The following is a 27,285-nucleotide window of genomic DNA, read 5'->3' on the forward strand; positions in this document are numbered from 1 at the left end:
ATTGTCTTCACAGTTGCTAGCCTGAATTCCATCTCCGACATCTTGGTTATATCTGCATCCATTTGTAAATCTGCAGCATAAGTCATAATCTCTGAGTCTTTTCTATTTTGGGGGCTCCTCCTCCTAGTCATTCTGTTGATGGGTATTTGAGGGAATGTATAGAGTCCAAATTATTGACCAGAACCCAAGCAAGATGCACATGTTTTCTTGGGACCTTAGGGTTGCTGGCCTCTTGTTTTCCCAGCCTGTCTTCTGGGGGAGGGGTCTGCTGCGCTGTTACTCAGGCAACCCTGTTCTGGTGGTGTTGCCCTGCCCCCCTACGGTGGGGGATGGGCTCAGCGGGAATCAGTCTTTGGGGCTTTTGTTCTCTGGCAGCTTTCCCTGGTGGCTTTCTGTGTCTCTTCTGGGAGTCAAAGCAGAAGAGACCATTTCCAACCCTCTGCCTCAGAGCAGAGAGATCGCAGTCTGTTCTTCAGTGAGCTCTCCAGGCCACACTGTCTCCGTTTCTGTCCGTGCTGCTATAAACTGCAGCATCCTGGGTTGTGCGCCCCTCTGCAGCGCCCCCAATCCTGCCTCCAGGTCGGGGTCTGTCTCTGCCCTTTGTGCTTCTAAAACCACCAGCCGCTCCCAGTTCATGGGCACGCGACCCCGCCGCTCCGGGTTTCTGTCCTGGGGTCTGCCCTAAAGTCCTTTCCCCGCCGCTCCTGGTCTGCGAGTCTGTGCCCCAACTGCAGCGCGCGAGGCTGTCACTCACCGGCGGTGTAGGATCCCCACATCCAGGCACCCTCCTGCTGCCGTTTATCCTCTGATATCTGCCCACGGAATCATGGCTCCCCGCTTTGTACCTCAAAACCAATCGCCTGCAATATTCTGTTTGTAGAGATCCAGATCTTCTTACATCTCAGGCTGGTTTTGTGGGTGCTCAGAGTGGTCTGGTAGATATCCAGCTCAATTCCGGGGACCAGTTGAAATAGGGTCCCCTACTCCTCCACCATCTTTCCACCCGAATCAGAATCTCTTTTACATAATTTTAAATTTAATACTTTATTCAGATTCCCATGGCTAGAACTTTTGATACATTAAGGTATATTGACGAGTTCTAAACTGTACATTTAAAATAACAGAGGCCAAACATTTGAGATAATTTACCTAAGCTCACACAGCCATCAAGTTTCAGAACTGACTCCAACTAACTCTGGTAATGCTTTCCATTTTACTAAATGATAACTCATAAAAGTCATGCTTTATCACTATTGTGTAATGCTTCCCTATAATACTGCTCACAGAGATATTTTGTTCCATTTTATTTTTGTTTATGCAGTGGTGTAATTGGTAAGTTATTTAATTTTGGGGTGGTTCTGTAGTACATTTGGATTTTAAACAAAGATAGAAATTAATGTTATGGTAGATGAAAGATTTCAAACTTTGAAACTCAGGTTGATGGAAAATGCCCTATTCTAAACTGAAGATTATAAACTTTATTAGACTTCTTAAAAGAAGGAATTAGATTTCACTTTCTGGAAATACAGCAGAGTAGATATCTAGAAAATATTCCCAATGCAAAACTCATAAAAAAGTATAAATAAAACATGAAAAATCTTTAAAAATGCATAGTGACCTTGCAGGGAGGTGAGGGAAATGATCTGAGACCACAAATAAGGGGGAATACATTTCCAGAGTAGTAAGTATGCTTTAAAGCCTGTAGCTGTCCTGTGGACATTTGTCAATTCCTGGTACCTCAGAGTTTTTGGTTTTAATAGCCACATGGGGATCAGAAGACAAGGCCCTGGGCTCATATAGGGTAGGGAGGTAGAACAGAAATTCTGAATAAATTCAGGACCATGGAAGAGACACATCTTTAGGGAACGCATACACTAAAACCAAATCTGTTCTGCAAGAAAAATTTTCTAGGCTCTGAGTAGAGGAGAAAAGCCCTAATGTGGGACTGAAGTTTGAATTCACCTTCACTGCAATTGAAACAGCCTAAGATGAGATTTTCATTCACTTTGGACTCGGGTTTAGGACCGCCTCAGGCACCTGGTGGGAACTATCACCGATCCTCCTGGGCACATACAAAGTTTGATGAACAGGATCTCACAGTAAAAATATCACATAAGGAAATGAGCACTATTATAAGTGAGAGTCTGTAACATCCCTTGACAGAATCAGACCATAAAGACTAGGTATTAGAACTATTGGCTGTTAAGTGTGGTATGTTTAAAGAAATAAAAGACAAAACTTAAAATATGAGAAAACAATGAAAGATTATTTAAAATGGTGAAAGTACCATTTTATCACTTGTGCTTTAATGTATTTTTTAAGGTATAAAAATTATATTGTGTTTAGTTTGAAAAATCTTTAGTATTCATCACATAAAATTTGCAGTGAAATGTATAATATCTGAGATTTACTTTATAGTAATATGGGAGGAGGAAGAGTGGAGTTGTGTTATAGATGAAACAAGACTGGCCATGAGTTCATAATTGTAGGCCCTAGATGATGGGTAACGTGGTAGTTTATTATACTATTCTGTCTACTTTTTAAAAAACAGTTTTATTGAGGGATAACTTATATACCATTGAATTTATCCATGGTGAATGATTTAGTAATTTTAAATAAATTTATGGAGTTGTATAATCATCATCTTTTAGAATATTTCCAACCCCCCAAAATGATCCCTCATGTCTATTTTTTTTTTTTTAAAGATTTTATTTATTTGACAGAGAGAGACACAGCGAGAGAGGGAACACAAGCAGGGGGAGTGGGAGAGGGAGAAGCAGGCTCCCCACAGAGCAGGGAGCCCGACGTGGGACTCGATCCCAGGACCCCGGGATCATGACCCGAGCTGAAGGCAGTCGCTCAACCGACTAAGCCACCCAGGCGCCCCCCTCATGTCTATTTAAAGTTAATTCTTACTTTAACTTATGCTTTTTCTGGGCATTCTCTGCAACTAGAACCATTCAATATGTGGTCTTTTATGTCTTACTTCTCTGACTTACCATAATGTGTTTTGAGGTTTATTCATGTTGTACCAAAGATCAGTATTTTTTTTTTTTTTATTACCAAAAAGAATTCCACTGGATGGATTTTTTTTCCCATTTTGTTTCTGCTTACCAGTTGATGAACATTTAGGTTGTTTCCACATTTTCATTATCATGAATAATGCTGCTAGGAGTGGAATTGTTAAGTTGTATGGTACATTTATGTTTCATTTTTAAGAAATTGCCAAACTGACCCTGGGGTAGCTGATAGTGTGTGTTCTCATTCTTCCTCTTGTTACAGGACTGGGGGAAGTGAAGGGAAAGTACCCAGTTCACTGATGCTGTGTATGGCTGGAACCTCGGTTCCCTGTTCAGCCCATTAACACTCTGATGTTGGGGCAGAGTTTCCTTTGGTGTTTGGCTGGATTAAGATGGGTATTATAAGAAATGTTTTCTCTTCCACTTAGGCACTTTTCCTGGCCCTATGGCTGGAAAGTAGGCTTTTCTTCAAGCTTTTTTGTTCTGCCTGTTGGTAGCTCCTGGTTGCAGGCTTCTCCAGTGTGTTATCTAGAATATATGAGAAGCAAAAAGAAAACCCAGGGAACTTGCCACCATGTTGTTCCTCAAGTCCTAACGTCCCTAGCCTCCAGTCCGTCTTCTTTCCACCTTTTAGAGTCATCTCCATTTGTTCTTTGTCTTATGTTTGGGATATTTTAGTTGTAAGAGAAAGGACTAGCAATGAATTGGAGGTACTCCATTTTGATCCTAGGCTATATGATTTGCCTTCCCTAGTAGTAAAGTGGGACTGAGTTCTGGCCAGTGGAAAGAGGATGAAAAGTAAGTTGACATTTGCAGGCTTGGTCTGACTCTGGGGCCACAGGAGGTGGTGGATCTATAAAATAGAAAAGAACCTGGGTTTCTGAATGACTGGGTATAGTAAATCTACTCACTATGGTATTATACACCAAGTGTTTGAGATTCTTTTTTATAGGCAGTTAGCCTCATTTGGCTATGTAAAAATACTTACTACTATACCTTTTCCTTTCTGCTTTTTCTTATCTTATGCTCCCTTTAAGGCTAAACTCAAGTCCTACCTTCTTCATGAAACTTTCCCTCATTCCATCATTCACTTATTTGAAATCCTACAGCAGTGTAAATTTAACTCATAAGTATAAATGTTTCGTATTGTCCTCTAGTCTTCTATTTATTTCATGGTTAATGCTAACTCTACTTTGTAAGCTTCTAAAAGAAAAGGACCATATTCCTCTCACCTACCCATTCAGAGGGTTGCTGAATAAATGCATATTAAATTTGTTCTTTGAAGCATTGAAGTGCCTGAATAATTAAACCCTACAGAAATATGATGAAATGAAATTATCATCATTAAAATTTTTTTCTTTGACTTTGAGGGTGTTTCTGCACTCTTCACCTGAAAACTTTTTAGCTTCTTGATGAATCCATTGTATTCTTTATGGCAGAGGTTTTCAAACCTTTTTGCTTATGACTCATTAAGTAATATAGTTTTTCATTGTACATATACACACACAACTGAAACAGAAGTTTCATGTAACAATACTAAAATTGTAATTACCATCATTATGTGCAGTGCCCTCTGATATTTTCTATTCTGGTTGCATCCCATTAAATTGATTCTGACTCACTCATTGGTCATGACCTGTAATTTGAAAAATGCTGCTTTATTGCTGGAGGGAGGCTTGAGAGGGTGAAGCTGCTCAAATTGAGCTATAGCTAATGGAATGGAGGATGTTAGCTTTTGAGTCCGAAACTTTAAATGTGGGCTTGTCCTAAGGGCTCCAACCAGTAAGTGCAATGAGAAGGATAAGGAGGCCCGTGGTCTGAGAAAGCCCTTTGACAGTTACTGTCATCCTTAGGCTTTTATTAATACCACCGGGGGCGCCTTATTCATGGAGGTTCCTGAGCCCTAACCTAGTTCTATGAAAATGGAATTATTACTAGGACCTTGGAATCTGCATTTTGACAAGCTCTGTAAATACTCAAGTTTGAAAAAAAGATTTCATGACTATGTATGGTGATGGATGGTAACTAGACTTACAGGGGTGATCATTTCGCAATGTGTACAAGTGTTGAATCACTGTGTTGTTATACATCTGAAACTAATATAATGTTACGTCTCAATGATGCTTTAATAAAAAAATGTGTTTGAGAAACCTTTTGTTGTAGAGAGCCCCAACTCTTGGGTAGGGCAAGTTATTGCGGCATTTGCCAGACATGGGAACTGTTTTTGCTTCAGAACTCCTGATTGTCTTGGTTTGTTAAGCTTTTGAATTCTTTTCTTTTCTTTTCTTTTTTAAATGCTTTTTTAAAGAAGATTTTATTTATTTATTTGCCAGAGAGATAGAGAGAGAGAGTGTACAAGCAGGGGGATCAGCAGGCAGAGGGAGAAGCAGGCTCCCCACTGAGTAAGGAGCCTGATGCGGGACTCGATTCCAGGATGCTGGGATCATGACCTGAGCTGAAGGCAGACAGACGCTTAACCAACTGAGCCATTCAGGTGTCCCTTGAATTCTAACTTTTAGTACCTTTTAAAAATGTATTTTCGTGTGGCGCCTGGGTGGCTCAGTCAGTTAGATGTCTGCCTTCGGCTTGGGTCGTGGTCCCAGGGCCTGGGATCTAAGCCCTGCATCAGGCTCCCTGCCCAGTGGGGAGTCTGCTTCTCCCTCTCCCTCTGTCCCTCTCCACCACTCATGTTCTTTCTCTTTCACATACTTTCTCGCTCTCAAATAAATAAAATATTAAGAAAATAGATTTTCGCTTTTCATTTGTCTATTAAACTATTCATCATATATTTATACTAGTTTTAGCTTATTGCTTCTAATCCCTTGTATCAGTGGTTATATCAATTTGTAATTTTCATTTTTGATTTTTCTTACTAGTTGTAAACTTTGTTTTTATTTCTTTCTAGTTTTAATTTTATATTATCTTGTTACTATATTTTTAACTTTTAAGTGTGTATTCTATACTTTATAGCTTTAGAGTGTTTATCTTTTAATGTTTTGTTTAGTTTTTTTTTTGCCTGCTAATCTTCTTTCTTTTTTTACAATATAAATGATTTTTCACTTTTGTAGTTTTTATTTATTTTTAAAAATATTTTATTATTTATTTGAGACAGGGAGAGAAAGAGAGAGAGTGCATGAGCAGGGGTGGGGGGTGGTCAGAAGAAGAGATAGAAGCGGACACACCACTGAGCAGGGAGCCTGATGTCGGGCTTGATCCCAGGATCCTGAGATCATGACCTGAGCTGAAGGCAGATGCTTAATTGACTGAGCCACCTGGGCACCCCATCTATAGTTTTTAAAATGACCAACAAGAAGCATAGAGTGTCAGCTGAGAGAATGGCTCATTCACATAGCATGGGAAATGTATAGATTTTTACAGTAATGGCTCCTCAATGAATCACATTTCCTCCCACATTGAATTGACTTGCTTTAGCCAATTGGTCATCAACAAATGTTACTCAAGTAGGAACTTGGTCAGTGCTTGTGAACTGGGAACATGCAAGAAACTCAGGCTGTCCTGCTAGAGGGGACATTGGAGGACAAGTGACGCATCCTTGCCAAGGAGCCCCAGTTAAGTGCTTGATGTGTGAGTAGAGCCATCTTGGCTTTTCCATCACTTTTTGAATCACAGATGACTGCAGCCACATGAATCGCCTCAGAGAGATTGGCAGAGGATCTACCCCTCTGAGTGAAACCTATGTTGCCAAATTATGAGCAAATAAATGGTTGTTCTTTTAAGACTCATAGTTTTGGAGTGGTTTGTTATGAAACAATAGGTAACACAAATTATTAGTGAGATGCTGCCAAAACAAAATTCTAAAATAGATGGCATTGGTTTTGGGACTGGATGGCAGTGGAGGGCTGGAAAAATGGTAGGGCATTGTTGGTAAAAGTTGGACAAATGATAGACAACTATTACTAGAAGCCTCAAAGGTGGTGAGAAAACTGTTATTTGGAGACTGGAATAGTGGTGACCATGTTCATGGTACTAGAACAGTTTGAGAAGCTGTCACCTGCAGGAGCTTGAGATATAGAAGGTGTACCTAACAAATTTATGGATCTGGCTAAGGAGATTTCCAGCAGAATATTGACATTGTCAGTTGGCTTCTTACAGCTTTGTATAGGGTATAGGAAGAGGGAAATGAACTTAAGGCTGAACTTAGAGGAAATACAAGGTGTCCAGTAATTTCTGTTTTAAAAAATAAAAATGTTTCTTCAGCAGTCTCTGGCAGGCAAAAGATTCTCAAAGTAAGAAGTAGCCTAGGGTAGATATCAAATCTTTTTTTTTTTTTAAAGATTTTATTTATTTATTTGAGAGAGAGAATGAGAGAGAGACAGAGAGAGCATGAGAGGGGGGAGGGTCAGAGGGAGAAGCAGACTCCCTGCCAAGCAGGGAGCCTGATGTGGGACTCGATCCTGGGACTCCAGGATCATGACCTGAGCCAAAGGCAGTCACTTAACCAACTGAGCCATCCAGGCGCCCGGGTAGATATCAAATCTTGACTGGAAGACTCTTTGGTAAGACCTCAAAAAGATTTAAGGTGTGACTTAGTAGATGCTTTTAGCCAGACAGAAGAGATTATAATTGTGTAGGAATATTAAGGTCTTTGTGTCACAGCAGCCTGACACAAAGTAGAAAGAGCTCTAGTTTGCAAAGAGTTATTAATATAGTTTTATGGGGAATGGAGTGCACGTTAATTAGATGAATAGGAAGTCAAAAGGGTTTTAAGGGACTTGAATTGGTGTATACTTAAAGGGATGGTCAAAATTTGTATGGAATCACAGAAGACCCTGAATAGCCATGGCAATCTTGAAAAGGAAAAACAAAGCTGAAGTTATCAGAATTCTAGATTTCAAGTTGTATTACAAAGCTGTAGTAATCAAGACAGTATAGTACTGGCCCAAAAATAGACACATAGATCAATGGAACAGAATAGAAAGCCCAGAAGCAAACCCACAATTATATGGTCAATTAATCTTCAACAAAGGAGGCAAGAATATGCAATGGGAAAAAGATATTCTCTTCAACAAATGGTATTGGGAAAACTGGAAAGCTACATGCAAAAGAATGAAACTGGACCAATTTCTTACACCACACACAAAGATAAACTCAAAATAGATTAAAGATCTAAATGTGAGACCTGAAATCATAAAAATCCTAGAAGAGAGCACAGGCAGTAATTTCTCTGACACTGGCCCTCACAACATTTTTTTAGATATATCTCCTTAGACAAGGAAACAAAAGCAAAAATAAACTGTTGGGAGTACATCAAAATAAAAAGCTTCTGCACAGCTAAGGAAACAATCAAAACTAAAAGACAACCTACTGAATGGGAGAAGATATTTGCAAAGGACATATCCAGTAAAGGGTTAGTATCCAAAGTATTTGAAGAACTTACACAACTCAACACCAAAAAAACCCCACAATCCAATTAAAAAATGGGCAGAAGACATGAACAGACATTTCTCCAAAGAAGACATACAGATGGTCAACAGACACATGAAAACATACTCAACATCACTCATCATCAGGGAAATGCAAAACAAAACCACAATGAGCTATTACCTCACACCTGTTAGAGTGGCTTAAATCAAAAGCACAAGAGACAATGTGAGTGTTGTGGAAAAAAAGGAACCGTTATGCATTGTTGGTAGGAATGCAAACTGGTGCAGCCACTCTGGAAGACAGTATGGAGGTTCCTCAAAAATTTAAAAATAGAATTATCATATGATTCAGCAATTGCACTATTGGGTATCTACCCAAAGAATACAAAAACACTAACTCAAAAAAATATAGGAACCCAAAGTTTATTGCAGCGTTATTTACAATAGCTAAATTATGGAAGCAGCCCAAGTGTCTATCAATAAATGAATGGAGAAAGAACTGGTATACACACACACACACACACACACACACACACACCCTGGAATATTATTCAGCCATAAAAAAGAATGAAATCTTGACATTTGCAATGACATGGATGGAGCTAGAGAGTATGCTAAGCAAAATAAGTCAGTCAGAGAAACACAAATACCACATGAATTCACTCATGTGAAATTTAAGAAACAAAACAAATGAATAAAGGAAAAAAAGAGATAAACCAAAGAACAGACTCTTAACTATATAGAACAAACTGATGGTTACCAGAGGGGAAATGGGTGGGGGGATGGGTGAAATAGGTGACAGGGATTAAAAATACACTCATCATGATGAGCACAGAGTAATGTATAGAATTGTTAAATCACTGTATTGAACACCTGAAACTAATACAACACTGTGTGTTAACTGTACTGTAATTAAAATTTAAAGAAATAATGAGAAAGAAAAATAAAAGGGATGGTCAGTTTAAAAAGAGGCCTCTGGGCCCCAGCTTACTATGAACAGAAGCATTTTTTTTTAAGATTTTATTTATTTATTTGAGAGAGAGAGCACTAGCAGGGGGAGGCATAGAGGGAGAGGGAAAAGCAGACTCCCCGCTGAGCAGGGATCCTGACACGGGGTTCAGTCACAGGACCTTGAGATCATGACCTGAGCAGAAGGCAGACGCTTAACCGACTGAACCATCCAGGTGCCCCCAGAAGCATTTCTTTTTGGAGTCAAAAGCCCATAGAGCAGAGCAAAGAGCCATGGACAACAATAGATTAGGGAACCATCCCAGAGAATGAAGTGGGTCCGAATGAAAGAATATTCATGTCCCTGGAGTAGGAGGCCCTGACGTCTCCTGGTGGATAGTAGACTTATGATGGACAAATGACTTCTGTGTTTCTCCTATTCTTTTTCAAAAATCTATTGTGGTTATCCTGTTCCTGTCTTTCTTTTGCGTGTTGGGTGTTTGGGGGACAGATAACTTGTCTTTTTTACTTCATAAGCCTCTGATTCAAGATGAATTGCACTTGAATTGCACCCTAGGATCCTCAACCATGGACTTTAGTCCTTTTGCAAAAGGACTGTGGCACATTGTTACATTAATGTCCTCTTTTCCACCACCAACTCCTATGAGTCATGGCTCTTGGTTCCCAAGCTCTGTGTAGTTCCCTACCTTGACTCTTGGCTTGGCCACATTAATGCCTTTGGCCAGTGGAATTATAGCAAACAACATGCAAACAGAGGCTTGTTAGATGCTTGCACAGTGGAGCTTGTCCTCTGGGACCATGAATATCTCTATGGTTGTAGTTGCCTGAGTGATATCAGGTCAGACTATAGATTATTTTTTCTCTTCTTTTTTTATATTAACATATAATGCATTATTTGTTTCAGGAGTACAGGTCTGTGATTCATCAGTCTTACACAATTCACAGCACTCACCATAGCACATACCTTCCCCAATGTCCATCACCCAGCCACCCCATCCATCCCACCCCCTTCCACTCCAGCAACCCTCAGTTTGTTTCCTGAGATTAAGAGTCTCTTATGGTTTGTCTCCCTCTCTGATTTTGTCTTGTTTCACTTTTCCCTCCCTTCCCCTATGATCCTCTGTCTTGTTTCTCAAATTCCTCATATCAGTGAGATCATATGATACTTGTCTTTCTCTGATTGACTTATTTCACTTAGCATAATATCCTCTAGTTCTATCTATGTCGTTGCAAATGGCAAGATTTCATTTTTTGATGGCTGCATAATATTCCATTGTGTATATATACCACATCTTCTTTATCCATTCATCTGTCAATGGACATCTTGGCTCTTTCCATAGTTTGGCTATTGTGGACATTGCTACTATAAACATTGGGGTGCACGTGCCCCAAATCTTTACAGATTTTAGATACTAGCCCTTTATCTGATGTCATTTGTAAATATCTTCTCCCATTCTGTCCGTTGTCTTTTGGTTTTGTTAACTGTTTCCTTTGCTGTGCAAAAGCTTTTTATCTTGATGAAGTCCCAACAGTTCATTTGTGCCCTTGCTTCCTGTGCCTTTGGCGATGTTTCTAGGAAGAAGTTGCTGCCTGTGTCCTTGATGGATTCCTGTCTTACATTTAATTCTTTCATCCATTTTGAGTCTATTTTTGTGTGTGGTGTAAGGAAATGGTCCAGTTTCATTCTTCTGCATGTGGCTGTCCAGTTTTCCTAACACCATTTGTTGAAGAGACTGTCTTTTTTCCATTGGACATTCTTTCCTGGAAAAGCACAATATTTAATATTCAAACATTCTTAGATTGTATATTGCCAGGGTGGGTGGTGCTCTTTATAGGCCTGAAGGGGTTGAAAGTACTGTGCCCAGAGAAGTGAGGTTAAAACCAGGCTCTGTTGGTAACTGATAGGTAGTGAATTATAGGTTGGGAACTTTTTTTTTTTAATTAAAAAATGAATGTGTGAAAACATGAATAAGAAATTTATAGGAAAAAATCAAAATCAGAATAATATCATTTACTGATTGATGGCTGTGGCTAAATTTTACAAGGTAAGAAATCCATCATGTCTCTGTCAGTTCTCTAGGGGAGTTTTATTTTTCTAAACCAAGACATAAATTCCCCCAAAACTGTCATTTGGTTTGAACTTAGATGCAAGCTGAGAATTTAGGATACCTTGACAATAATATTTGTTTGTAGGAGGAATAAAAATCCTTCAGCATAGTCTTTGATCAGAGATAGCATTAAAGCCCAACTGCTGTGTTGTACTTGTTCCAAAAGCAGGTTTGAAATCTGCTATTTCTAGGCTTAGCATAATTTATTAACATCTGCTGAAATCTGCTGACTTATGTTGTCTTTCTTAGAGTGAATGATATAATACCCAGGTTAGAGGAAATCATACCATAACCTTTTTTAATGTTACAAGAATCCCCACCCCCCCCAAAAAAGGAAAGAAAAGGAAACCATAATCTCATCAATCAGAGCTAACGACTTGTATTTTTTTTTTTTAAGAAGCCAAAAGTTTAATGTTTCTGAATAAAGAAAGTTCATTCAGGGCTTACACAGATTTTTGATGACTGTCTTTTTATATATGTATGTATATGTGTGTATGTTAAAAATGGTAATTTAAAACATAATAGACATAATGTTTTTATAGAAAATATTTTTAACTAAATGGTTGTGCATATTAAATTTTGGGAAGATTAATTCCTAAAAGCAGAATAATTGAGATCCAAAATAAAAGTATATTGACTTGGAGCACCTGGGTGACTCAGTTGGTTAGGCGTCTGATTCTTGATTTCAGCTCAGGTTGTGATCTCAGGGTTGTGAGATTGAGGTCCGGGTCAGGCTGCACGCCGGGCATGGAGCCTGCTTAAGGTTCTCTCTCTCTCTTCCTCTGCCCTTCCCCCCCATCTCTCTTTCTCTAAAAAAAAAAAAAAAAAGTATGTTAACTTTACCTTCTTAAAAGAAATGAAGAAACAATCTACCAAGCATTTAGAAATAAGAGATAGAATTTTCAGCCTAAAGACTTCCAGTTTAGTATATAAAAGGAAAAACATTCAGAGCAATATGTAAAAGCTTATTCTGATCTTGAATCTTACAGAAAGAATACTTGATTTTGCTTCCTTTTGTTCTGTTGTTGCTAGCATCCTCTTTATCATCTTAATTGTTGACTATTTACTCTGTGTCATGCACTGTGTTAACACTTTGTGGACCCTCTCTTTATTTCTCAGAGCAACCCTGTGACGTAGGTGGTACTGCAATCCCCATTTTATAGATGTGGGAATGAGGCTTAGAGAAGTTAAATGATTTGTTTAAGGAATCTGGCTAGTAAGGAAATGGTGCCAAGATGTGACCACAGTTCTCTGTCTTTGGAGCAAGGGCTATCCAAAAGACTTCTCTAAGTTGTTGATTTTTTAAAATTTAAATTCAATTAATTAACATGCAGTGTATTATTAGTTTTAGAGGTGGAGTTCAGTGATTCATCAGTCTTATATAATACCCAGTGCTCATCACATCGCGTGCCCTCCTTAATGTCCATCACCCAGTTACCCCCTTCCCGTCCAGCAACCCTCAGTCTGTTTCCTACAATTAAGAGTCTCTTATGGTTTGTCTCCCTCTCCGATTTCATCTTGTTTTATTTTTCCCTCCCTTCCCCTATGATCCTCTGTTTTGTTTCTTAAATTCCACATACTAGTGAGATCATATGATAATTATCTTTCTCTGATTGACTTATTTCACTTAGCATAGTACCCTCTAGTTCCATCCACATAATTGCAAATGGCAAGATTTCATTTTTTTGATGGCTGAGTAGTATTCATATATATATATATATATATATATACACACACACATACTATATATAGTAGTATTATATATATATATTCATATATTTATATATATACACCACCTCTTCTTTATCCATTCATCTATAGATGGACATCTGGGTTCTTTCCATAGTTTGGCTATTGTGGACACTGCTGCTATAAATATTGGGGTGCAGGTGCCCCTTTGGTTCACTACATTTGTATCTTTGGAGTAAATAACTGGTAGTGTAATTGCTGGGTGATAGGGTAGCTCTATTTTCAACTTCTTCAGGAACCTCCATGCTGTTTTCGAGTGGCTGCACCAGCTTGCATTCCCACCAAAAGTGTAAGAGGGTTCCCCTTTCTCCGCATCCTTGCCAACATCTGTTGTTTCCTGACTTGTTAATTTTAGGCATTCTGACTGGTGTGAGGTGGTATCTCATTGTGGTTTTGATTTGTATTTCCCTGATGCCGAGTGATGTTGAGCATTTTTTCATGTGTCTGTTGGCCATTTGGATGTCTTCTTTGCAGAAATGTCTGTTCATGTCTTCTGCCCATTTCTTGATCGGATTATTTGTTCTTTGGGTGTTGAGATTGATAAGTTCTTTGTAGATTTTGGATACTGGCCTTTTATCTGATAAAACATTTGCAAATATCTTCTCCCATTCTGTGGGTTGCCTTTTCATTTTATTGACTGTTTCCTTTGCTGTGCAAAAGCTTTTTATCTTGATGAAGTTCCAAGAGTTCATTTTTGCCTTTGTTTCCCTTGCCTTTGGAGATGTATATAGCAAGAAATTGCTGTGGCCGAGGTTGCAGAGGTTGCTGCCTGTGTTTTCCTCTCAGATTTTGATGGATTCCTATCTCACATTTAGGTCTTTCATCCATTTTGAGTCTATTTTTGTGTATGGTATAGGAAAGTGGTCCAGTTTGATTCTTCTGCATGTGGCTGTCCAATTTTCCCAACACCATTTGTGTAGAGACTGTCTTTTTCCTGTTGGATATTCTTTCCTGCTTTTTTGAAGATTAGTTGACCATAGAATGGAGGGTCCCTTTCTGGGTTCTCTATTGTGTTCCATTGATCTATGTGTCTGTTTTTGTGATAGTACTGTACTGTCTTGATGATTACAGTTTTGTAATAGAGCTTGAAATCCAGAATTGTGATGCTACCAGCTTTGGTTTTCCTTTTCAATGTTCCTTTGGCTATTTGGGGTCTTTTCTGGTTCCATGCAAATTTTAGGATTATTTGTTCCAGCTCAGTGAAAAAAGTTGATGGTATTTTGATAGGGATTGCATTGAATGTATAGATTGCTCTAGGTAGCATAGACATTTTAATAATATCTCTTCTTCCAATCCATGAGCATGGAATGTTTTTCCATTTCTTTGTGTCTTCCTCAATTTCTTTTATGAGTGTTCTATAGTTTTCCATGTACAGATGCTTTGACTCTTTGGTTAGGTTTATTCCTGGGTATCTTATGGTTTTGGTGAAATTGTAAATACGATCGACTCCTTAATTTCTCTTTCTTCTGTCTCATTGTTAGTGTATAGAAATGCAATGGATTTCTGTGCATTGATTTTATATCCTGCCACTTTGCTGAATTCCTGTATGAGTTCTAATAATTTTGAGGTGGAGTCTTTTGGATTTTCCACATAAAGTATCAGGTCATTTGCAAAGAGTGAGAGTTTGGCTTCTTCTCTGCCGATTCAGATGCTTTTTATTTCTTTTTGTTGTCTGATTGCTGAGGCTAGGAATTCTAGTATTATGTTGAACAGCAGTGGTGATAGTAGACATGCCTGCTGTGTTCCTGATCTTAGGAGAAAAGCTCTCAGTTTTTCCCCATTGAGAATATTTGCTGTGGCTTTTCATATATGGCTTCTATGATATTGAGGTATGTTCCCTCTATCCCTACACCATGAAGAGTTTTAATCAAGAAAGGATGCTGTACTTTGTCAAATGCTTTTTCTGCATCTTTTGAGAGGATCACATGGTTCTTGTCCTTTCTTTTATTAATGTAGTGTAGCACACTGATTGATTAGCGGATATTGAACCACCCTTGCAGCCCAGGAATAAATCCCACTTGGTCATGGTGAATAATACTTTTAATGTACTGTTGGATCCTATTGGCTAATATTTTGGTGAGAATTTTTACATCCATGTTCATCAGGGATATTGGTCTGTAATTCTTCTTTTTGGTGGGGTCTTTGTCTGGTTTTGGGTAAGTTGTTGATTTTTAGCCTTAATGCTCGATGGAGAAGCCCACAAGTAGATTGAGTTTGAAGATGAAAGTCACTGAAGAACAAATGGGCAGAACAGCTGTGGGGTTTGTAATCCCAATGATTATCAGTGTTTTCCCCCTTACTATTGGAAATCTCCTTGACTACTAGGAGGAACATCTAACACAGTCACACATTTTGAAATGGAGGTGGAAACTCCTAGATTAAATATTCTCTGAGGTTTCTTACTTCCAAAGTTGATTGTCTTGAGTTGGTTATAATTTTGTTGTTGTCTTGGTGAATCTAGATTTAAGGTAGTAACAATATGACAAGAAAATATAGACTCCGGTTACATGAGTCTCTGAAAGTTTATGACTTTTAATTTAGATTTCATGTGTATAACTTCTTTGATTTGAAAAGATTACTTGCTCTGTCTGAAGCATAAACTGCCATTCCCGCAAGGGAATGTGAGATGTAAAATTTCTAAGTAATAACATGACTTACTAATTTTTCTGAAATAACATTATTTGAATGAAATTTTCTTCATTTTCATATAAATTTTTCATTTTGGAGTTAGTGCATTATTTTTCTTCTCAAAGTTGTTTTAGGAAAGTCAGGAACTAAAGTGCTTTTTTCTTTTTAATAAGTTTTTAAATTGAAGTACAAAGAGCTATGGTTGTTATAGTCCTGTAGAACAGTTTCCCAATTTAAGAAAATTTTTCTTACTCATAAATGAACAGTAAAGAAAAAATTTTATTCTGTTGTGAAAATTTTATTCTGTTTTATTCTATTTCACATAATGAATACTACGTTAGCATTATTTCATTATGCATAATAATAAAGCACTGTTCAACTTTATTCCTAGTGTTTAAATTGCCTAACTTGATGCAGCACAAAAGATTTCTTACTAGATTACCTAGAATATGTTTTTACTGAAAGAAATGTATACATTGTTTAGATAATGTACATTGCCTAGGAACCATCTTATTTAAAAATGCTTTTAAAAACCTTTAATATTTTAAACTTTAAAGTATAGAAATACTATTTTCCAGCCCTTCTTCTGGGCATACAAACATGGGTAAGACATGATTTCTGTAGCTGAAAAGCTTACATTTTAGTGAAAAAGTTATATGTGTAGGCAGGTACCTATAACAAGGTTTTAAGAAGTATCATTGAAGTTAACCTAAATAGCTAAGGGAGCACAGATGGGGGAATGATTAAATGTAACCTTGTAGAGGAGAGGAAAGGTAAAAGAAAACTCTGTTGTTTCCTTTATAAAATCAAATGAGGTCTTCTTTGTGTTGACTGATGATCCTAATATTTTACTGTTAGAAATTAGACATGCTTCCTTCTGGGATTTTTTTCCCTACATAGATCTTTTGTTTACAACTCATTACCTTTTGGTTCTAACAATTGGAGTTAGAAAAGCTGGTTGAGGGACGCCTGGGTGGCTCAGTCGGTTACGCGTCTGCCTTCACTCAGGTCATGATCCCAGGGTCCTGGGATCAAGCCCCACATCGGGCTCCTTGCTCAGCAGGGAGACTGCTTCTCCCTCTCCCTCTGCTTGTGCTCTCTCTGTGTAATAAATAAAATCTTTAAAAAAAAAAAAAAAAAGAAAAGCTGGTTGATGAGTAATCCTCGAAGGGAAAGATGAATCCAAGTGTCAAGATTTGAGTCCTTGGGGATTCTTTTGTCTTTGGGCTTAGAGCACCAGGATGTAATTTCCTAATTTCTACAAGGAAACTGCAGGTGTTTGTTTGTTTGTTTGTTTAAGGCTTCACACAGAAGTCACCATCCAAGCTGTGCTTTGAGAGATAAATAGAATTTTCCAAGTAGGGGAAAGGTATTATGGGCAGAGGAACAGTCGGATGATGAGAGTAAGGGAGAGTAAGAAAATGGGGCTGACGCAAGAGTATTTTAGTCTGTGGAGCAGGGTGAATGGTGATACTGTTAAGTAAGGAGGGGAATACAGAAATAGAATTGGGAGCTGGAGTGGAATATGATCTCTCTTCTGGGCATGTTAATTTGGGAAGTTTTTGGGAATTTCAATAATTGATATTTTTCATTCTTTCCCCTGAAAATTATTAATCACCCTATGTGCCTAGGTGTCAAGAACAGAGACATAAGAAACAACATATTCTCAAAAGGCTTACAGACTCTTGGAAAGAGAGACAAGGCAATAATTACAAAACACATTTAAATATGCTGTGATAGAAATGATCACAGCTTGGTGACGGGGAACTTGAGAGTTTTGATCACCTAATGGACGCTGAAGCTGGGAATGGGGAGAAGGAGAGATGAAGGTTAGGAAAGAATTCCTGTGAAATTGCCTCATGAGACGCAAATGTTGTTTTGCTGTGTGAGTTAACAAGATGGCAGAAGGTGGAAAGAGGGGACAACATTTCAGGCAGAAATATTTGCTTATATGAAGCCTTGGAAGTGTGAGTGAATAACCTACTTATGGTTTAATTTAACTGGTAGGAACTATGGTAAGTGGGGATTGATAGGGTCCTGCAGATCATGTGTGTCTTGATTTTGATCTTGAAGCCAGTCATGTTGGTAGTGTTAGGAAGTTAGTGAAGGCTTTAAAGTAGGGGAATGACTTGATCAGATGAGATGCCCAGCAACCACTTAAAGCTATGAGCTGTATCTCAGAGAAGTAGTTGGTGTTGGGAGTATAAATCTAACTATGGGTTACCATGATGGATAAAAAATGCTTCTTGCTCAGTTGTGGAGACAGACAGGTAAGCAAAAATTACATTACAGTATGCACGTACTGTAGTGTGAAGTGCTGTGGATTGAGGAGGAAGTGATTTTGGGACTATGCATTTAGAAGTCATTGGTATAGGTGGTATTTGCAACTGAGAATGCTGATGAGATTTTTCAGGGAAAGAATTTAAAAATAGGAATGAATGAACTAAAGGTAGAATTCTGGAAAAATGCAGGCTTCATAGGGTAATGGTTGAAGAAGAATTGTCTAAAGCTATGATTTTAGCAATGTGGATTGCAACTTACTAGTAGGTTGCAAAATCAGGACAGTGGATGTGAACTTAATATGGTTGGTTATAGACAGAATTTTCAAAACAGATTAGGGGAGAATAGAAAATATCAGTAATTACTGTCTTGTGAAATTTTGTTCAGAATTGTGTGTTTGTGCATGTGTGTAAAATGCATATCTCATTATAAGTGGTGGTCACAAACTTTTGAAAAACACTGATAAAAGAGACTAAGGAAGAACAGTCAGAAATTGCTAAATCACTTTTGTTCTTCACTAATCTGATGGCAAGGGAAAGAAACAAACCCAGTGAAAGTTCAATGAGAAGGAGATTTTCTCTTTGTGGTTCAGATGGGCTCCCCCTAGGCCACCTTTATTACCTCAGTTGTATAGGAGGAAAAATCGAAAGAAATAAGGGAAAAGGACTCACAAGATTCTAAACTCGAAGACAGAGAGGGAGATAGAGAATATGAATGAGAGAGAATGAACCCACATGGAAGCTGAATTTTTAATCTAACCCTACTGTGTGATAGCAAAAGCTCCATTCCCTAGCACATGGCCCAGCAAAGCCCCTTGGATTCATCCTACTATTTCAGCTCTGTTCTTTATTATGGAGCCAGAGGAGGAACCTGAGGAAGGACGCAAAACTACCTGTCATTAAAATTGTGATGTAGTATTACCAATAATAGAGATTACTGAGAGCTTGTCTATGGGTCAAGAACTGTTCTATCTATGCACTTGAAGTGAATGATCTTACCAACTAAGTTAATATTTGTAAAGCTCTTAGAACAGTGCCTTGCACATGGTAAGCACTCAGTTGTCTGGTTATCATTAATAGAACAGTGCACATGGTAAGCAGTTGGTCAGTATTGGCTATTATTGTGTATTATTACTAATTAGCTAAGTTACTAATTATCACCACTTTACTAGTAAGGAAATGGAAGCATAATAAAATTAAGTAACTTGCTCACAATCATATAGCTGGAAAGAAATGGAATCATTCCTTTCTGAGTGGAAGGTGAAAGTGATTAGTGTAGATACATGGTGAGTTATATGACAATTGGTGCTTGAAGTACGTTAATGGGCGAGGGAAGAGGAAAGATGGGCCATAAGTGAAAGACTTCGTGAAGAGAACAATACTCCTTGGCTTGGTGATTGGTTAGATATGAAGTAAAAAGATAACCAACATTTTAAGCTGGTCGACTGGGAAAATGATAAATAAGATGTAAGAAAGTAAGAAAGAAAACCTTTCTTGGTAAGAAACAATGACAAATTCCATTTAATTGTGTTGAATTTTACATGAGATAGTCAAGTAAAAGGAGTAGCCCAGAATTTAAAAATAAAGATAGAGATACTTAGGCATTATCACATAAAAGAGTTGATAGAAGCCGTGGGAGTATTTGAGATCTTCAGAAATGTCCAATATATTTTGGCCACAAGAAAACCTGGGGAGTAAAAAATAAGATCATGGTAATTGCCCCCACACAAAATTTCTACAGCTTTGCCCACATCGGCTTTGTGGAAATCTACGAATAGTTCCAGGAATCTTTGAAAGAGAGCGTATCACTTCTGCTCTGGGGGCTGGCTGTTGTGTGGCATGCAGTTTTCCTGGCTCCTGCCCTGGGCTGTGCCTGTCTCTTCGTGCTGCCCCTGTCAGTGAGGGCAGAGAGGCTCCGCTGCGGTTTGGCACCTTCCCTGCTGCCACAGAGACTGTGGTTTCCCCTCATGGCATTCTCAGAGACCCTGGAGGGTCAATGGCAAGAAGGCTCTCCCAGTTTTTCTTATTCTCTTCTTATTTGCTCTGTTCCCACCTCAGGTTTCAGACTTGCTATTCACTGGCTTTTTCGGCACCGCTGTCCAAGTGACAGGTGTGTTGGCTTCGTGGTTCCTCAATCAAATTTTTATGCCTAGATGGTTCCCGACCTTCAGATGAATTCTTACACAAATGTGTCTCAGTTTTTGCCCCATCAGTCCTTAGGCACATCTAGACTCATCTGAATCCTAGGGTGAAGGTCACTTACTAGGTTGAAACTGGGACCAGGACCCTCACTCCCTGCTCTCTCTAGAAGAGAGAGGTCAGCATGGGAAATGCCCACATCTTCCATAATTGTCCCATCCCTTGTTCCTTCTGCTCCCTTTTCTTCTTCATATGGCTGTTTCCCTGGTTGATTGGAGATTATTTCTTCTTTTTGCCAAATGGAACAGTGATGTGCACTCCTGTGGAATTAGATCCCATCTGAATATTCCGTTGGGAGGTTTGATTCATTTCTTCCTTTTTTTTTTTTTTTAAATAATCCTTCTTAAAGCTTTTCATACCTCTTTACTGGAGCTTAGTAAAAATTTGAATATCTAGCACATTTTCCTTTCAAGTAGATATTGGTAATGTATTTTTCCCCTGGTTCACCTGTGAAGAATACCGATGAGTCTTTTTGAAAACTCATCATTGGCAGTTACTTTAGAACAGCAATTTATTGAAAGCTACTATATTAGAAATGTTTTATTGCACTGCACTAGAGCTATGAAGTGCAAGGAACCATGAAGATTGAAAAATACAAATGATAGATGTGTCTCTTTCTCCTTATTTTTTAGCCTTCTTTGAATCCTGGGGGGAGTCAATCATCTGATGTGGTGCTTTTGAACCATTGGAAAATGAGGAATTTTGAAGTACAACGTGGTGACATTGTGTCATTGGTGTAAGTAAATCAGAAACATATTTGTATATGAAATTATTTATAATTGTCTGATTTAACTGGTAATTTGCTGTTAATATCATTTGCCAATTATTAAATTAATAGGTACATTTTAAATGTAATATATTTTTAAAAATCAATTTTGAAATGTAATAATGCTATAAGAAAGGATTTTCCTTTTATGTCTAAAATATATCAGTTGGTTGACATACTTGAATTTGGTAAAATGTCTTTAATGATATGTAGATTAGAAATTATATTGATGATCTAAAATACATGTATTTGGTATCAGTTTGGATTATTCTGAAGTTTTGCATCTTGGAAGTAACCTTAATGTTACTTCATTTTTGTTAGTGTGTGTAGGTACACAATATTTCTAGAAGTTGATAATTGCGACATGAAATTCAGTGACATTTCTATGTAAGTCTCAGTGATTGAACTGAAATAAGGCAGTTTGGAAGATTAGTAGACTGGAGGCTTTTGTTTGGGACCAAAAGATGGCACTGTTTCTCTGTTAAAGTATTATGACTGGTCAGGAACAAGAATTTCATTCCGGTCTTAAAGTAGAAGAAGAATGTCAAAGTGTGCATAACTGATGCAATGATATAATACATAGTCCCAGCATGTGCTCGAATGGTTTAGATTTGAGATTTGTTTGTTTTAAAAGTAAATTCACACTGAGGAGCCTGTAACAGAACTTGCCTGATTTCTTCTGGTTTCAGCTACTTATAAAAATTTTTTCCTATGCTTCCCTGTGATGGTAGTTAGTGCATCGGGGTAGCAATTAATATAGCAGTTACTGTCATTTGTTTTAACGTTAGTAAAATCCTGGTGTTTGGTGAAGACTTCCAATTTATATTTCTTTTTCTTTAATTGGAATGATTGTTTTTTTGTTGGATGAGAATATAATTGTTTGGTAAACATAAAACGTGATCTGCTTGTCCATACTTAACCTTTGGCTAGCCCTTTGTGGAAATAGACGTTTCATAAATGTGTCTCCTTCAAGCCTGTTTTACCAGGATTCATTTGAAAACATATTAACTAAATCTGATTAGTAACTAATAAAATAAATACATTTGAGTGAGGTTTTGTATGGCAGACATCCAAGGATGGGGATTAAATGCTTCTCATGTTCTTGAGTGCTTTCTTTAATATTAACCTACTCTTTGGACTCTACTTTTATTTTGTCATTCAGAGTACTTTTTTTGCAACCTCCTTAACAACCTTTTCCATGCTGGGTTAGCCTGTTGTGTGCTCATTATTCTTTTGCCTTTGGTTTGACAAGGTTACATTCTCACTTAGTCGGTGATGGAGAGGATACCCACCCAAGTGAAAGAGGTCACACCATAAGCAGACAACTGTGCAGTTTTTTTTTTTTCCCAAGAGAAACACGCTGGCTATCTCTAAGCAAGTAAATCTGAATAGGTAATTGGGGAAAAAAAAAAGGCTCCTTGAAATTCAGGGTTGCATGGGTCTATAAAAGTATGCTAGCATATCATGGACTATGTGAAAAAGAGAACACTATTCTCTTATGTAAATATTAAACTAATTAATATTTATTATATAAATTAATTTAAAAATAGTATATCTAAATTGGGGTTGATATAATAAATTATAGCTCCTTGGGTTGAGCTGTATTTTTAATGAGTTAATTATGTGCTGTATCTCTGACATGTACAAATAACGCAAATTTTCTTTTATAATGCTTGTTGCTAGAAGGAGCCATTTACATAAAAGAATGCTTAGTGATTGGTGTTGTTATTTAACAACAAATAATCATTAAGCAATGACTTTTTTTTTTGAGAAAGGAAGAAGTCTTTTGCTAAATTCTTTTTTAGCATGATGTAATACTGTATAAAAGACATTCAAAGTATCTTTTTAGTTTTATGAGCAAAAATGCTTTCTAAATGTCCTTATTATTTTATACATTTTATAACTGCTTCATTTGAAAAGATTGATGTTGGTTTGATCAATGTTCATGAGTATATATTTAATTCATGTCAACACCGAATATTTGCTTTTCTTACAAAATGTATCAGTCTGGTTTTAACTTAGAGATAATTATCATTATTATATCAGAACATTCTATTTAAGAAATGTGTAATTCAAGAAATGCGTGACTAAATTTGAATTTAAGGCTAAATAGAAACTGTAGTTTGTCATTCTGTTTACAAAAGGATATGGCACATTTCATTGATACATTAAATCTTTGGGAATAAGGTAGTAAGACAATTTATATTTAAAAAATATCCTGGGACAGTGTTTTATATATTCAATGTATGTGGAAATACAGCATTTTAATTATAATATTATATGTACATTTCTGGAAAATTGCAGTTTGCAAATTCATAAAGTAGTAGGGCTAATGCAACTTTGTAACTAGAGCACTAATGAAAACAATAACAATTCAATAAAACTGCTAGCACAGTTTAAACGACATGAAATTTTTTATAAATAAGCATTGCAGTAAATGTAGGATTTATTTAAAATGACAAAGCTGAAGGTAACTTGAAGGCAATGTAAGGAAGGGTTGAACTTGTCTATGTATACAAGGGCAGAGGGACATTTTCATCAGAAGTTACAAATAGAAGATTGCAAGCTTTGTACAAAATGTACTGATACCAGAGGCGTATCCTCTGCTCATTGGTCAGTGTTACCTTACTTTATTTATTTATTTACATGTATATATATTTAAAACAAAGATCAGAGTTAACCTTTCAGTAAGCACTTGTAAGAGAAGGATTGAATATATAGTACTGATTCCTTCCTGGCTTATTGCCATTAGCGTACTTAGCCTTCAGTTGCTATTATTAAAGAGGCAACGCATTACTGATCTTGGAAAAAATTCCATATGAACTAATGCAGCTTCTGCTTTATACTGAAACCCTTTCTCCATAGTCCCTGTGAGCTGATTCATGTTGCAGAAACACATGCTGTAGTAGAACAGACTTTCTTTTCTATTGCAGTGGGTTTTGTTCGGAACTTATTGACATAGGCTGTTCCCTAAAGCGTGGAAGGACTGAGGGGGTACATATTAGTATATGCTTCTTTGCATCTCTTCCTTATCTTTTCTTGTCACTTTCTTTCTGTGAAAAGTTAGTCTCAGTGGAGCTAATGTTTAAGCATGTTATTCGGTAACGTTAAATAAAAAAATATATTTATTTAATAACATTACTCGTCACATAAAACATTATTTGCTGTCGTCAGGTCCTTGGTATTACTGAGCGTATGTAGGTGACATCATACACTCTTAGTGGATTTGCGAACTAATAGTGGTGATTAAGGTGGATTTTCGATACCTTGGAATTGACTTTTCATTAACTTGTGTGATGGCCTTATTGCAATAGGCTTAACATAAGTAGCATATTTACAGTGACATATCCGTTGGTAAATCCACTGGGACAGAGGTGCCTTCACAATAAAGTTTCAAATAATCACACTTAAATGTTTTTTAGCTTTTTATTTTGAAATGTTATTAGACCTCAAGAAAGGTCATAAAAATAGTATAGAGAATTCCCATATAACTTCCAATGTTTTTTTTTCATCTTTATTGATGTATAAATGTGTCTGTGTGTGTGTGTGTATGTGTGTGTATAGTGATAGGATTCACCCCACTGAGTTAATTAACACATCTGTCACCTTACATATTTACCTTTTGTGTGTGAGAACATTTAAGTTCTACTTTCTTAGCAAATTTCAATGAAAGAATACAGTGTTATCAGCTGTAGTCACCATGTTATCTAGTAGATCAGCAGACTCTTCATCTTATACCCCCCTAAATTAACATTGTACATTACCATGGTACAATTACTGAGATGAAGCTGACACTGATACAGTACTATTAACTAACTCACAGACCTTATGGGAGTTTCACCAGTTTTTCCACCAAGGTCTTTTTTCTGCACCAAGATCCTACACAGGATCCCATATTTCATTTTGATTTTTTAATCTCTCTAGTCTCCTCCAATCTGTGATAGTTCCTCATTTGTTCTTTGTCTTTTTTGATCTTGACACTTATTTTGTAGAAAAATCCTTACCTTTAGAAGTTTCAGGTCGGTGTATGTTCCAGTGGAGACATTGCTATTGATGGCACTTGCTGGGGAAGCCGTAGTTGTGGTAAGCTCCGGGCGGAGGAGACAAGGCCAGAGAAGGAAACTCTCTCACCTAAGTCATTTTGGTTTCTGAGGATCACATACTTGGGTCACGACTAGGAGACCCCATGGCTTCCAGAAGTCCACACAGTCACGTTTACTGCTGCTAGAAAGCAAGGCGGGAGAGCCATGGAGAGCCATGCAGATGGGGGAAAGGCTAAAGTTTATAGTACAGATAGAAGAGAGGGAACTAAGGCCGGGTCACAGATAATACGATACTGAGCCCATGTTCAGTTCTAGAGTAGAAGGTGAGGGTGGGGAAATTCTCATTTAATGAGCACCCCTGTGTATCAGGCATTGTGCCATGCACTGTGTGTATGCCATTTTTACTTAATTCTCATAACAATATCTGGAAATGGTTATTTTTAACACAGTGAAAATGAGATTTAGCAAGTAAATAGCAAGTGAATAGCAGAGCCAGAATGCGAATCCAGGTCCACTTAACTCTGAACTTGTCCTGTCTGACGTAGCAGGCAAATGTGGCTGTTGAGCAGCTAAAGTGGTTACTGCCCCTTGTTAAAATGATAATATTTTAGGTATATTCAGTCAGATAAAATACATTATTAAAATTAACTTAAAGGTTTCTTTTTCTTTCTTTTTTTTTTTTAAAGATTTTATTTATTTATTTGACAGAGAGAGACACAGTGAGAGAGGGAATACAAGCAGGGGGAGTGGGAGAGGGAGAAGCAGGCTTCCCGCGGAGCAGGGAGCCTGATTTCGGGGCTCGATCCCAGAACTCCAGGATCATGACCTGAGCCGAAGGCAGATGCTTAACAACTGAGCCACCCAGGCACCCCTCTTTTTCTTTTTTTAACGTGGCTAGTAGAAAATTCAAAATTAAACATGTGACACGCACTCTATTTCTATTGGACAGACATCACTGTGTCTAAATCTTTTCCCATCAGCCACTGCTGCTTTCCTGGAGTGTGTCTAAGGTGAGCTAATGTGAGATCCTAAAGTCTGGGGTGGAAAAATACTAAGGTAGTTGCTCTGAAGCAAAGGCAGACTCCCCAAGATAGCTAAACACTTCGTTTTGGTAAGAGTATTGGGGTGATCAGGTCCAAAGACAATGAAAAAAGACATGCAGTCTATGAGAGAGAGAAAAAAAGGTATCCACAACAGTTTTTTTGTTTGTTTTTTAAGTAGACTCCACGTCCAGTATGGGGCTTGAACTCATGACCCTGAGATCAAGAGGCACATACTCAACCAACTGAGCCAGCCAGGCACCCCCACAACAGTTTTTTAAATATGTATTGACTGTTTTTTATTTTCCAGTCACTAGGCTAAGAGTTCTATATTCATTTTTATTTAATCCTTATTTTAACCACCCCCCACAAGTAGGTACTGTTATTCCTATTTTATAGATGAGAACAATGAGGTATAGAGAGGTTAAGTAACTTGCTTAAGGACATAACAGCTAGTAAATGGAAAAGCAAAGTTTTGAAGTGCCTCTCATCAAATCCTGTGTTCTTAACTTTCAAACTATAATTCCTCTATATATTGTGGTGGTGGTTTGGTTGAGGACACTTACTCATTCTTAGCGAAGAAGTCAAGCAGGCCTTATTATCTCAGCATCTATCATATTATCCCCATTTCTGTAATGAATTTTGATACAGTGGTTCATGAAATGTAGTCTCTTCATTAATAGCAATAAGACACTATTATGAACATATAGTGTGCATACAATTTCTGCAGCTGGTTTGTGACATGCTAAACTAATTGCTGTTTTCTGACAGATGGCCACTATGATGGCTACATTTTCAGCAGTGAATGTGAGCAAAAAGTTATGAAGCTTTCAGCCAGGGAAATAGATGAAATAGAATTGAGCCTTTGAAAAAAAAATGAAAGGTGCTAGTTCCTTTGTGTCTTGAGTGCTTGTAAATCTTTAAAGATCCCTTAATCCACCAAGGTAAATTAATCTGCTAAAAAACCAAATTCAGGTTTTGAACAAATGCTCAGAGCAATGATAATACTGAGAATGATGACCTTTAATCGTATTAAAAGCCAGTTATCTGTTGAGCTGGAAGAATATAATTGTGGATGCTTATCTGTTTAATCTGTACTC

General features: G+C 37.6%; 1 protein-coding gene across 6 annotated transcripts in view; it reads left to right on the forward strand.

Moving 5' to 3' along the window:
- IMMP2L (inner mitochondrial membrane peptidase subunit 2) overlaps positions 1-27,285 on the forward strand; it is a 750,329-nt gene that overhangs the window by 38,882 nt on the left and 684,162 nt on the right. For all 6 annotated transcript variants that reach the window (XM_081800240.1, XM_081800245.1, XM_081800244.1 and 3 more), the window contains exon 4: positions 20,969-21,072. In XM_081800240.1, the coding sequence (XP_081656366.1) occupies positions 20,969-21,072 (104 nt within the window). The remainder of the gene's footprint in view (positions 1-20,968; positions 21,073-27,285) is intronic.

The sequence above is a fragment of the Leptonychotes weddellii genome, chromosome 12 (assembly GCF_054177405.1).
Source record: "Leptonychotes weddellii isolate Sample4059 chromosome 12, ASM5417740v2, whole genome shotgun sequence".
NCBI lineage: Eukaryota > Metazoa > Chordata > Mammalia > Carnivora > Phocidae > Leptonychotes > Leptonychotes weddellii.